Genomic DNA, 11,974 nt, shown 5'->3' with positions numbered 1-11,974 from the left:
CCACAAATGGAAATCACTCCTTAACTTGATCTGTAATTTTGGCAATCGTTTACATGTAGTTTGATGTAAAATAGTCCAGTGTAAACTAGTGCAGTGGTCTGATTTTCCCAATCCATGTTACTCCCAGATCTCTCTAGAACAGCACTGATTTAAGGGGAGGTGCATGGAGCCCCGGTGGTTCGCCACCCCTCACCCCGTCACCCTGCCCAGAGCAGCCAGGGGAGGGAGAGTTGTATCCGGATACGTGGTGGGGTTAGAGGCGGTCCCTGTCCCACCCTCGCACGGCACAGAGAGTAGAATAGAGTAGAGACGTAACCCAGCCGTCCCACCTCTACACAAAAACTAAAGATGGCAACCTCCCGCACTCCGCTAATCTCTCTGCTTCTATTCGCGGTTTCCGTTACAATAGTCTTCTGTCAATACGAGAAATACAGTTTCCGGAGTTTTCCGCGTAATGAACTAATGCCGCTGGACTCCGCGTATAAATACGCGCTGGACCAGTACACCGGAGAGAAATGGCAGGAGACAGTTGACTATCTCGAGGTCTCTCTCCGGTTGTACAGGCTGCTCAGGGACAGCGAGGCCTTCTGCAACCTCAACTGCAGCTCAGTACGACTTGACAACGAGGAGAAGTTTACCGACTTCCCGGAGCTGCGTGTGTTTGGTAACGTTATGAAGAGGGCCCAGTGTCTCAAGCGGTGCAAACAGGGGCTGCCCGCCTTCAGACAGACCATGCCCAGCCGGGACACCGTGGAGGAGTTCGAGAAACGGGAACCATATAAATACCTGCAGTTCGCCTACTTCAAAGTGAGTGAAATCACTGCGGCTCTCTGCGGTATATATTCTGTATCTCATTAGTGTTTTCTGTGAGCAGGAGAGGGTTCATTTAGATATGTGGACGAGCTGCCTGTCTTTCAGAACTAATATAACTGAATGCATTTCATATTTAAAGAAGTACTTTCTAAGTTGTATTTTAGATAAAACAAATTGTGTGTTTTCAATAACTACAACTGTGTAGTTTACAAGCACTCCTCTGCACTCTGTTATGCTACTGTACTCTATTAAGTAATGTGTTTTCTTGCGAGGATGCACAGAGGCTAAACTAAGGAAGAGGGCCCTGTGCTTTTGTTCACTTCATATGAGTAGCTTGTGTGTGTATGTATATGCCTGCCTCTGTTTTGTGTGTGAACCTGTCTGCCTCAGTTTGTGTGTGTGTGTGTGTGTATAACTCTCCTCTCTCCCCCAGTCTGATAACCTGGCCAAGGCAGTGTCTGCTGCCCACACCTTCCTCCTGAAGCACCCTGATGATGAGATGATGCAGAGGAACATGGCCTACTACAGGACTCTACCTGGAGCTGAAGAACACCTCACAGACCTGGAGACCAAGTCCTACGAGGTACACACACGTACACTTGCGTACATACGCATACACACGCACACACATGGATGCACACACACATGCACCAATACTTCTCTCCATGGCTGGGGTTAGAGGTGGTTAGGGGACCAGACTGAAGTCACAGGAGGATGTAAAGGCTTTCAGAGCTCTAAGACTAAACATGGACCGTAGCCACTTTCTCTTTAGGACAATTGTCTGAGGTCTCAGTTGGGCTGGTTTAGGGAGCTCTGTAGTGTTGCACAGATGCAGGTTGTGCTCTGGTGAATAAAATCTGGTCTTTTTATTTATTTAACCTTTATTTAACTAGGCAAGTCATGTAGAACAAATTCTTATTTACAATGACGGCCTACCCCGGCAAAAACCCGGACGACGCTGGGCCAGTTGTGCACCGCCCTATAGGAATCCCAATCACGGCCGATTGTGATACAGCCTGGAATCGAACCAGGGTCTGTAGCACTGAGATGCAGTGCCTTAGACCGCTGCACCAGTCGGGAGCCCTGGGCTAATCTGAGCCCTGGTCTAATCTAGTTCAATAGTTCAAATGAACTTCGTAATGTAATCTGTATCAATGTGTGTGTGTTGTTGTTCCAGATGTTGTTTGTGCGAGCGGTGCGTGCGTATAACGGTGATAACTACCGTACCTCAGTGTCAGACATGGAGCTGGCTCTAAGGGATTTCTTCAAGGTCTACGACGAATGTCTGGCTGCTTCAGAAGGAGCCAGGGAGGTCAAAGACTTCAAAGACTTCTACCCCTCCATTGCTGGTCAGTCTATCTTTCATTCATCTTCTCCATCTAAGGCGAGGATGTCCACCATGTCATTTACCAGTCCAACACTGTCCAAAGGTTGATTTAGACAAATCTTGAACAGGTCACTTGTGATGATAACCCCCCCCCTCCACCTCTTCTATCTCTCTCCCATTCCCCCCTCTCCCTCCCAGACCACTACACAGAGGTGTTGGAGAGGAAGGTGAGGTGTGAGGCCGAGCTGACTCCTGTGGTTGGAGGATTCATCGTAGAGAAGTTTGTAGCAACCATGTACCACTACCTACAGTTCGCCTATTACAAACGTGAGTGTCATATTGCTGTATTACTGTTATTATTACACATGCATGTGTTATAGCAGTCTTATGACACAAGTGAGTATGTTACTACAATATTATTACAAACATGTACATTTAGGACTTCTGTGTTCTGTGTGGTTATACACACACACAAACACACACACACACACTGACTCTGTCATTGCCCCCCCCCCCCCCCAGTGAATGACCTGAAGAACGCGGTTCCGTGTGTGACCAGCTACATGTTATTTGACCCCAGTGATGAGGTGATGAAGAACAACGTGGTGTATTACCAGTACCACAGAGACAAATACGGACTCAGCGACGAAGATTTCCTACCTAGATCGGTAAGACACACACACATATTATACAGACATTTTTCAGCACACGCGCGCACACACAAACCGCATGCATTTCCACTATCTCCGTATGCAGGTTATTTGGCCCCTGTCATCGATTTTTGTTTTAACCGGTTCACTGAATACTGAGGTCTTCATTTGGGTTTGTTTATCGATGCTGATCTGACTTGTGTGTGGTTTGTGTGTGTGTTTTGTGTGTGTGTTTTAGGAGGCAGTACGGTACTTGAACCAGACCACCATGCAGCTAGAGATGCTTGAGTTCTCCAGACAACACCTAGCGAGCGATGACGAGGTACGTGTGTGTGTGTGTGTGCGTGTGCGTGTGTGTGTGTGTGTGTCTCCATTTGTGTCTCTAATGTCACAATTGTTGAGTCATACAATATATGTGTCCAGAAGTGGGTCTTCTATGTAATCTTTCTGTAAACTAGTGATAAACTACAGATTCCTCTCACATCACATGACCTGTGTCCAAGCAGTACAATGTGACTAGTGTTTACCAGACTGCTGTATCTGACCTCACCACAGGGAGGCGCTGATCACTCACACACTGCTCACTCACAACAATAAAGGCATGTTTAATAATAACCCATAGATGTAGTGCCAGAGTTGTTAACTTGGGGGCAGCATGACTCGCCTATAGATAAGAGTGGCCAATCCTCCTCCTGGAGAGCCACCCTACTGCAGGATTCTGCGCCAGCCCAACTCTAACACATGTAGATAAACAAACCAGCTGTTCATCAGGACCTTGATTAGCCGAATAAGGTCTGTTAGAGCAGTTCTGGAACTGAAGCCTGTACACCCAGTAGTTCTCCAGGACTGGAACTGGAGCCTGTACACCCAGTAGTTCTCCAGGACTGGAACTGAAGCCTGTACACCCAGTAGTTCTCCAGGACTGGAACTGAAGCCTGTACACCCAGTAGTTCTCCAGGACTGGAACTGAAGCCTGTACACCCAGTAGTTCTCCAGGACTGGAACTGGAGCCTGTACACCCAGTAGTTCTCCAGGACTGGAACTGGAGACCCAATTGGAGGCTCTGTCTGATCAGAGTGTAGTTAGTCCTTATCCATCCACTGCATATCCATCAGGAAACCATAGAGAATGGTTAGTCTTCAGGTTCAATACTTACAGTTGAATACTTACAGGTTCAATGATATGTGTGTGTGTGTGTGTGTGTGTGTGTGTGTGTGTGTGTGTGTGTACAGGGGGAAGTGATGGAGTTTCTAGATGAGTTCCTGGATGCTTAGGATCAGTAGCACACTCTGGACGCACTGAAAATAAAGAAGGAAAGAAAGATATAGAGAAAGAAAGAAAAAGCTGAACTAAATGAAAGAAATGAGCGACGGCAGGTTTTCCCAGAATGCCGCCGGGCCTTGGTCCCTCCCACTGGGTCGTATTTATTTGGAGGTTCCGGAGGTTCTGATTGGCTCAAATTGGTTCCATTTTTTTAATGTGCTTATATGACCTTTTAAATCATGTTTTTTTAATAGTTCTGGATCATGTGCACTAACATGTACAGTGCAGAGGTACGGACAGTGAGTGATATTGTGGTATTAAATTGGTGATGATAGTGATATGTGGCCATTCTCTGTTATGTATGTTCACTCCCCTCTTGTCTATTGTCCATGTTTTAAATCAAACTGTTCACTGTCTTACAAGGAAATATATAAAGATATTCACATGGTTCTTTAATAATAAAACCACATGGTAAAACCAAGCCCTCTTTAGTGATCGTTGCTTTCTGTTTCGTATGATGTTATTAACTACGGGATTGGCGTCCCTATACTGGGACGGTTGAGCTAACGTGCGCTAATGTGATTAGCATGACTGTTGTAAGCAACAGCAAACTTTCCAGGACATAGATACAGCTGAATGTCTAATTTACTAACTGCACTGTCTAATTAACAGTAGTTATTACAGTGAAATAATACCATGCTATTGTTTGAGGAGAGTGCACAACAACAAAACACTTTTATCACGGCAACTGGTTTGATACATTCACCTCTGAAGGTAATTCATGTACTTATATTCAGGAATCTTGCTCTTATTTGTCATCCTGAGGGTCCCAGAGATAAAATGTAGCATAGTTTTGTTTGATAAAATAAATGTTTATGTTCAAATGTAGGAACTGGGTTCTACAGTTTGAACCCCTGCTGTCTCTGGCTCCACACCCACCCCGTCCGGCCATCTAGATGTGTGGAAGTTAGTGTATAAGCTAATGATCCATCATGTAAGACATTCCTGGGAGTGTGTAAACTTACATGTTGTATCACCATATTATTTTTGTATGTTTTCTATAGTTATGTACTTGAAAATGTATCAATTGACCAATTCGGCACATTTGGGCAGACTGATACACAATATTGTCCACTATTGCCATGTTTCATTGGATTCATCTGAAACTTTGCACACACACTGCTCTAAAATCTAAATTGCACCTAAATTGTAATATTATATGATGGCCTTTCTCTTGCATTTCAAAGATAAAACAAAATAGAAACGCATGTTTTTTTTGTTTGTATTATCTTTAACCAGATCTAATGTGTTATAATCTCCTACATTCATTTCAGGTCCTGAGCTACAGGCAGTTAGATTTGGGCATGTCATTTTAAGTGGATTTTTTCAATTTTTTATTTAAGGGTCTGATCCACAGAGAATAGAGTAGAATAGAAATCGTGACTTCGCAAACACACAAATGTAATCTGTTACTATTTACCTGCTCAAAATTGTAATCAGTAATCGTATTATTTTCCGTTACTTTTGGATTACTTTCTCATTAAGAGGCATTAGAAGAAGACAAAAATAATTCATCAAACACATTTGGTGTGTCATAACTGTGGTCTCTGACTTGTGGTGAGAACCGCTCAGGTGAAACACTTAAACTAGCGCCTTTTTTCAATGCTGAATTGAATGTAATTGAAAAAACAGAAAGGTATATCTGAATATATAAGTAATCATTCCATTCTAATCTGAAACCTCTCCATTGATAATAAATTTACCTATTGTATGAATTATCTTCCAAATCAGTTAATAAACAAGGAAGTTATTTTCATTCCCTCAAATTGAGGGAGTGGGTGTCAGGATATGAAAGCACAGGTGTTGGTACCTTCATGAAGTTCACCTGAGGTGACTGGGATAAGATATTTTGATAGGACTCTGTACACAGCTTGGAAAATGTAAGTGCTATACAAGGAAGCACTAAATAATCTCTGTCAGATATGTCTGGCCGTTTCAAAAGGAGCCAGGGAAGTCAACAACTTCTACCTCTCTATCGCTGGTGAGTCTATCTTTCTTTTTACCTCCATCTCAGGCCATCCTATCCTTCTATGTTTTTTTTACCAGTCCAACACAGGTGAACTTTCCTTTCCAAAGGTTGATTTAGAACAGTGATTTTTAGTTTGAGCCGTTTTAGAGTACAAGTGGGAGTAGACTCCAAAATAATTGATTCCTCGACTCCTTGCCAGTAGACTCCCGATTTTTGCAACGGAGGAAACTATTTTCCATAATCTACTTCGAGAACACAAACTCTCGCATATTACACAACAAAGACAGAGCGAGCTAGCAGGGGAGAGAGAGAGATGGGAGGGGCACAGCCATGCATAGGTAATAGGTAGGCATGTCGGCCTCAAGGCAGACAGTCAGAACTGTGCACCGGTAATCAAAAGATGTAGGCTATCGCAATGCTGTATTTCTTGGCATGCAATGTCTCGTGCAAGTTTACTAAAGTAGGGGCTATCAATGAGTAGGCTGAGCTATTCTACACGCAACAGACCAAAGACCAAACGCACACTAGTGTTTTTCATTGCAAATAAAAAGAGGAGCAGGTGAGCCAGCGAGGGAGAGAGGATCGGGACAGGCAAACAGTATTTATATAAAAACAATCTGATATATCAAATGCCTTACTGTTATTTTCCTGCATAAATAAAAGCAGGAAATGCATCACCTACACCTCTACCGCCGTTCATTCCAATTAGCCTTGTGCCCAGCCCTCAGCCCTCAACCCAACACCCAGCCTTGTGCCCAGCCCTCAGCCCTCAACCCAACACCCAGCCTTGTGCCCAGCCCTCAACCCCAAAGCCCAGCCTTGTGCCCAGCCCTCAACCCTCAACCCTAAGCCCAGCCTTGTGCCCAGCCCTCAGCCCTCAACCCAACACCCAGCCTTGTGCCCAGCCCTCAACCCAACACCCAGCCTTGTGCCCAGCCCAAAGCCCAGCCTGCCCAGCCCTCAACCCAACACCCAGCCTTGTGCCCAGCCCTCAGCCCTCAACCCAACACCCAGCCTTGTGCCCAGCCCTCAACCCAAAGCCCAGCCTTGTGCCCAGCCCTCAACCCAACACCCAGCCTTGTGCCCAGCCCTCAGCCCTCAACCCAACACCCAGCCTTGTGCCCAGCCCTCAGCCCTCAACCCAACGCCCAGCCTTGTGCCCAGCCCTCAACCCAACGCCCAGCCTTGTGCCCAGCCCTCAACCCAACATCCAGCCTTGTGCCCAGCCCTCAACCCAACGCCCAGCCCTCAGCCCTCAACCCAATGCCCAGCCCTCAGCCCACAACCCAATGCCCAGCTCTCAACCCAACACTCAGCCCTGTGCCAGTCTTACTGATCCTGCAGTGTATTACATAGGCAACAGAGCATAATAGGAGTTGTTTGAGCTCCAATAATGTTTCTAATAATCTGTATTGTTTTGATCAAACTATGTATTTTAGATTTTTCCTTGTTGCTCCTGTTGTCACCTTCTCACTGATCTTGTGATGGAAAAACCTGCAGTGCTTTGTTTTACTGTACATTCAAATGTAGGTTTTATTCTTTGTAACAAAGGTGGGTCATGGCACACATATAGCCTGACAGAGCTGTCCCATAGAGGTCTTTCTACTGGACAGGAGGGGATGAGATGGTGCGGGTCCATTTGATGAATCCGGATCGGGCCTGGGCCAAAGCAGATCCGAGGGAGAGGGAGAGAGAAACCTGAGTGGAGGAAGGGAGAGAAAGAGAGAGAGTGGAGGAAGCAGGAGAGAGAGACAGAGAGAGACCGAGAGCTAAGCGGAGAAGAGGATAGCAGCCAGAGAAAACAGTAATGTTTGAACATGGAGTCTCAGTGCCATTTATCACACAGTGGTGAGAAAAACCCACTGGGGAACATTCTCTCTCTCACCCTTACTCTGTCACTCTCTCTCTATTACCCCTCTCTCTTTCTCTGTCTTCATCCTCCTCTGTCTCTTTTCCTCTGTCTCTCCCTGTCTTTCTCTCTTTTCCTGCCCTCCTGCCTCTTTCTCTAACTGTTTCTAAAGGACATTTGCAGACGTGGAAGGAGTGGGTGTACAGACATCAGAGAGCCAGCTAGAGGTCAGAGTTCATAGTTCAGACCAGGTCACTGTTAAATTCTGATTGTGAGGAGTCGTAGGTTGTAGATCGTAGCTCACAGAGAGACCATTAGATGTGAGAGACACTTATACTTACTTAGAGTCAACCACGTGCACGCACAAATACACACACACACACATACGCAAGATGAAATCACGATGAGAAAGAAAGTGACCTACTCATTATCAAGAGGCAGCCACGGTCGAGAAACGCAAGGAAAAGATTCCAAACTTAGTCAACAGCGACTGAGAGTTGATATTACCTATTTTGAAAATCATTGTCTTCATGTTGGAAAACTAGCCATGTACATATTGTCTCGTTCTTTTCCATTACGTTTGAAAAGTGCCAACACGCACTCACACACACACACACAGCTTAGCATCACAAAATTACAGATTTATGAGTTTATTATTAGAACACACACAAACACACTTCATCCTAACACTGTTGTTCAATGGAACCAATATCTAGAAACGGATGGACCAGACAGAGATGATGTCATAAAGAGACCAGGAAGCAGTAGAGTTCACGCTGTGAGGACATCTGAGCAGTTTCTGTCAATAATAATTATATTACAAAACCTAATGGGCTGGGCACCTGTGTGGGTAAGGAACTGAATTTATCGATCAATCAATCATTGACTCAAATACTGTCATGAAGGTACAGACAGTGTGGTATTTGGCTATTTTACTCTTACAGAACAGCACTTAAATCCTCATTACAAAAAAACACACTTTTTTTACATAACCCCCATCTTCACCACCAACATCACTCTTCAAAACACAGTTTACAAAAAACAAGACATTTAATACTGAATAGTATACAGATACTTTTTACAACTATAGAACACTATGGCCATCATTTTCCCCACAAACAATGAAAAGAACCATAACATTGATAGATGGGTTGGTATGGCAATATTATGTATGCATTATGCTACATGTGTTTTGTGCTGTTAGTTTATTTAAACTCCAGTCAAATAAATGGTTTCTTTCTGTCATGGACATGGTTAAAGAAGCTACAACAAATCCTAAATTACACTGCAGTATAAACTTTTATAATAATTTCACACGTGTATTAGAAATGTATGTTTTTTTGCATCCCAACTCTCCCTGAGACACCCTCAGAGAGTGGGGTCATAGCCAGGGTCCGCCAATATCAACGGCAACCCTGGAGCAATTTGGACAAAGTGCCTTGCCTAAGGGCACATCGACCGATTTTGCACCTTTTCGGCTCAGAATTCAAACTAGTGACCTTTCAGTTTCTGTCCCAACACTCAAACCGCTAGGCTACCTGCAGCCCAATAAATATAGTAGTGAGTTTTACAATGTTGTGCTGTTGTGTGTGAGGAAAATGGAGCCATGTACTGTGTGTTATTAGTCCATCTCTGTAGTCTTTGTCATCTGAAACATTTATTACATTATACACATTTATTATTCATCTGAAACATTTATTCTTATGAATAAAAAAGCTAACATATTAATCAAGGCCACATGCTAACGTATGCAGATACCCTTGTATATTAGTTCACATAACATCCTCCATTTCACCTCTGCATTGATAAATATTTTAGAAGTTTCTGACTAACTTAGTACATTTATTTTAATTGACCCAAATATAGAGATCAAAATGGGGGGGAGGGGGGGGGATAATTTATGTGTGTAGCAGGTCTTTGTCTGTCTGTCTGACTGTCGGTCTGCCTGTGTTGTCATGGTAGCGTCAGTTAGTCTGATGTTCTGATCACTCGGCGGCGTCTCCCAATGCAGTCTGGAAACCTTCAAACACGTCACACCGCTGACCAGCAGATCACACCGGTGTGAGACACACATATACACACGCACAAAAACATGCACGTACACAGACACCAGATTATGCCCCTAGCCCCCCGTCTCTGTCTCTGAACTGAGTCTGAAGTCTGGACTTCTACTCTAAATCTCTCTCCAGCCGTCTCTGTCAAAACCAACACTCACACGCACAAATGTTTTACATTTTAGTCGTTTAGCAGACACACACACCCCATCTAGACAAGTCTCTCTATATGTTTATTTCCCCCCTCTCCCTTTACCTCTACTCCCCTCTTCCCACTCCCCTCTCCCCACTTTCCCCTCCCCACTCCCCTCTTCCCACTCCCCTCTCCCCACTTTCCCCTCCCCACTCCCCTCTCCCCACTTCCCTCTCCCCACTTTCCCCTCCCCACTCCCCTCTCCCCACCTTCCCCTCTCCCCACTTTCCCCTCCCCACTCCCCTCTCCCCACTTTCCTCTCCCCACTCCCCTCTCCCCACTTTCCTCTCCCCACTTTCCCCTCCCCACTCCCCTCTCCTCACTTTCCCCTCCCCACTCCCCTCTCCCCACTTTCCCCTCCCCTCTCCCCACTTTCCCCTCCCCACTCCCCTCTCCCCACTTTCCCCTCCCCACTCCCCTCTCCCCACTTTCCCCTCCCCACTCCCCTCTCCCCACTTTCCTCTCCCCACTTTCCCCTCCCCACTCCCCTCTCCCCACTTTCCCCTCCCCACTCCCCTCTCCCCACTTTCCTCTCCCCACTTTCCCCTCCCCACTCCCCTCTCCCCACTTTCCCCTCCCCACTCCCCTCTCCCCACTTTCCCCTCCCCACTCCCCTCTCCCCACTTTCCTCTCCCCACTTTCCCCTCCCCACACCCCTCTCCCCACTTTCCCCTCCCCACTCCCCTCTCCCCACTTTCCCCTCCCCACTTTCCCCTCCCCACTCCCCTCTCCCCACTCCCCTCTCCCCTCTCCCCACTTTCCTCTCCCCACTCCCCTCTCCCCACTTTCCTCTCCCCACTTTCCCCTCCCCACTCCCCTCTCACCACTTTCCACTCCCCACTCCCCACTCCCCTCTCCCCACTTTCCCCTCCCCACTCCCCTCTCCCCACTTTCCTCTCCCCACTCCCCTCTCCCCACTTCCTCTCCCCACTTTCCCCTCCCCACTCCCCTCTCCCCACTTTCCCCTCCCCACTCCCCTCTCCCCACTTTCCTCTCCCCACTCCCCTCTCCCCACTTTCCTCTCCCCACTTTCCCCTCCCCACTCCCCTCTCCCCACTTTCCCCTCCCCACTCCCCTCTCCCCACTTTCCCCTCCCCACTCCCCTCTCCCCACTTTCCTCTCCCCACTTTCCTCTCCCCACTTTCCCCTCCCCACTCCCCTCTCCCCACTCCCCTCTCCCCACTTTCCCCTCCCCACTCCCCTCTCCCCACTTTCCCCTCCCCACTTTCCCCTCCCCACTCCCCTCTCCCCACTTTCCTCTCCCCACTCCCCTCTCCCCACTTTCCCCTCCCCACTCCCCTCTCCCCACTTTCCTCTCCTCTCTACCTTACATTGACTGTCTGATAATATATCTCACCTCTTGTTAACCCCCAGAAATGTTCAAACTTCCATCCACTCAAAAATGTACATTTTAACACACCATAATATTGTGCCAATCTAAAGCCTTGTTCACATTGGCAGTTTGAAGTGACTTTACATATCCGATTTGCAGTCAAGCCACATTTCAAACAACCTTTGTAGGTGGTTTGAAGTCAGATACAAATCTGTCGCCATGCGACTTGTGTCTGAACAGTCAAATCTGATACATTTGCCCTCAAGTAATGTTTAGAATGTTATTTGGCATATCTTGTTGCATGCTAGCTGCTCTGCTTACAGTTTGACAAGAACAACTTCACATTCATCATCTCCAGCACCACCTCTACATCAACATACTGTATGTGAAAATGTCTATGTTTAGTAGTAAAAAAACATAAAGGAAAATAAGTGCTTCCAATTACATCATTGGTGTGGCAATA

General features: G+C 46.3%; 2 protein-coding genes across 2 annotated transcripts; both read left to right on the top strand.

The window, feature by feature from the left end:
- Positions 1–208: 208 nt before the first annotated feature.
- LOC139373658 (cartilage associated protein) lies at positions 209–4,534 on the top strand. The gene is made up of 7 exons (XM_071114465.1): positions 209–807; positions 1,247–1,396; positions 1,991–2,162; positions 2,339–2,467; positions 2,663–2,808; positions 3,029–3,112; positions 4,023–4,534. The coding sequence occupies exons 1-7, from the start codon at positions 349–351 to the stop codon at positions 4,062–4,064; spliced, it is 1,182 nt and encodes a 393-aa protein (XP_070970566.1). The 5' UTR covers positions 209–348; the 3' UTR covers positions 4,065–4,534.
- Positions 4,535–6,433: 1,899 nt separating this feature from the next.
- On the top strand, positions 6,434–7,418 carry LOC139372362 (uncharacterized). The gene is made up of 2 exons (XM_071112077.1): positions 6,434–6,454; positions 6,792–7,418. Exons 1-2 carry the CDS (start codon positions 6,434–6,436, stop codon positions 7,416–7,418), a joined length of 648 nt encoding a protein of 215 aa, XP_070968178.1.
- The last annotated feature ends 4,556 nt before the right edge of the window (positions 7,419–11,974 follow it).

Source organism: Oncorhynchus clarkii, chromosome 18 (genome assembly GCF_045791955.1).
Source record: "Oncorhynchus clarkii lewisi isolate Uvic-CL-2024 chromosome 18, UVic_Ocla_1.0, whole genome shotgun sequence".
In the NCBI taxonomy this organism is placed as follows: Eukaryota; Metazoa; Chordata; class Actinopteri; order Salmoniformes; family Salmonidae; genus Oncorhynchus; species Oncorhynchus clarkii.
Note: the sequence above shows the minus strand (reverse complement) of the source record. Positions and strands in the feature narration are given on the sequence as shown.

What these genes read in the sequence shown, in the direction of transcription:
- LOC139373658 (XM_071114465.1), top strand. Translation starts at nt 349, where the DNA reads ATGGCAACCTCCCGCACTCCGCTAATCTCTCTGCTTCTATTCGCGGTT. An exon ending in TGGAGACCAAGTCCTACGAG is followed by an intron (nt 1,397 to 1,990) that starts GTACACACACGT and finishes TTGTTGTTCCAG; the next exon opens with ATGTTGTTTGTGCGAGCGGT. An exon ending in AAGATTTCCTACCTAGATCG is followed by an intron (nt 2,809 to 3,028) that starts GTAAGACACACA and finishes TGTGTGTTTTAG; the next exon opens with GAGGCAGTACGGTACTTGAA.
- LOC139372362 (XM_071112077.1), top strand. Translation starts at nt 6,434, where the DNA reads ATGTCGGCCTCAAGGCAGACA. An exon ending in TGTCGGCCTCAAGGCAGACA is followed by an intron (nt 6,455 to 6,791) that starts GTCAGAACTGTG and finishes CATTCCAATTAG; the next exon opens with CCTTGTGCCCAGCCCTCAGC.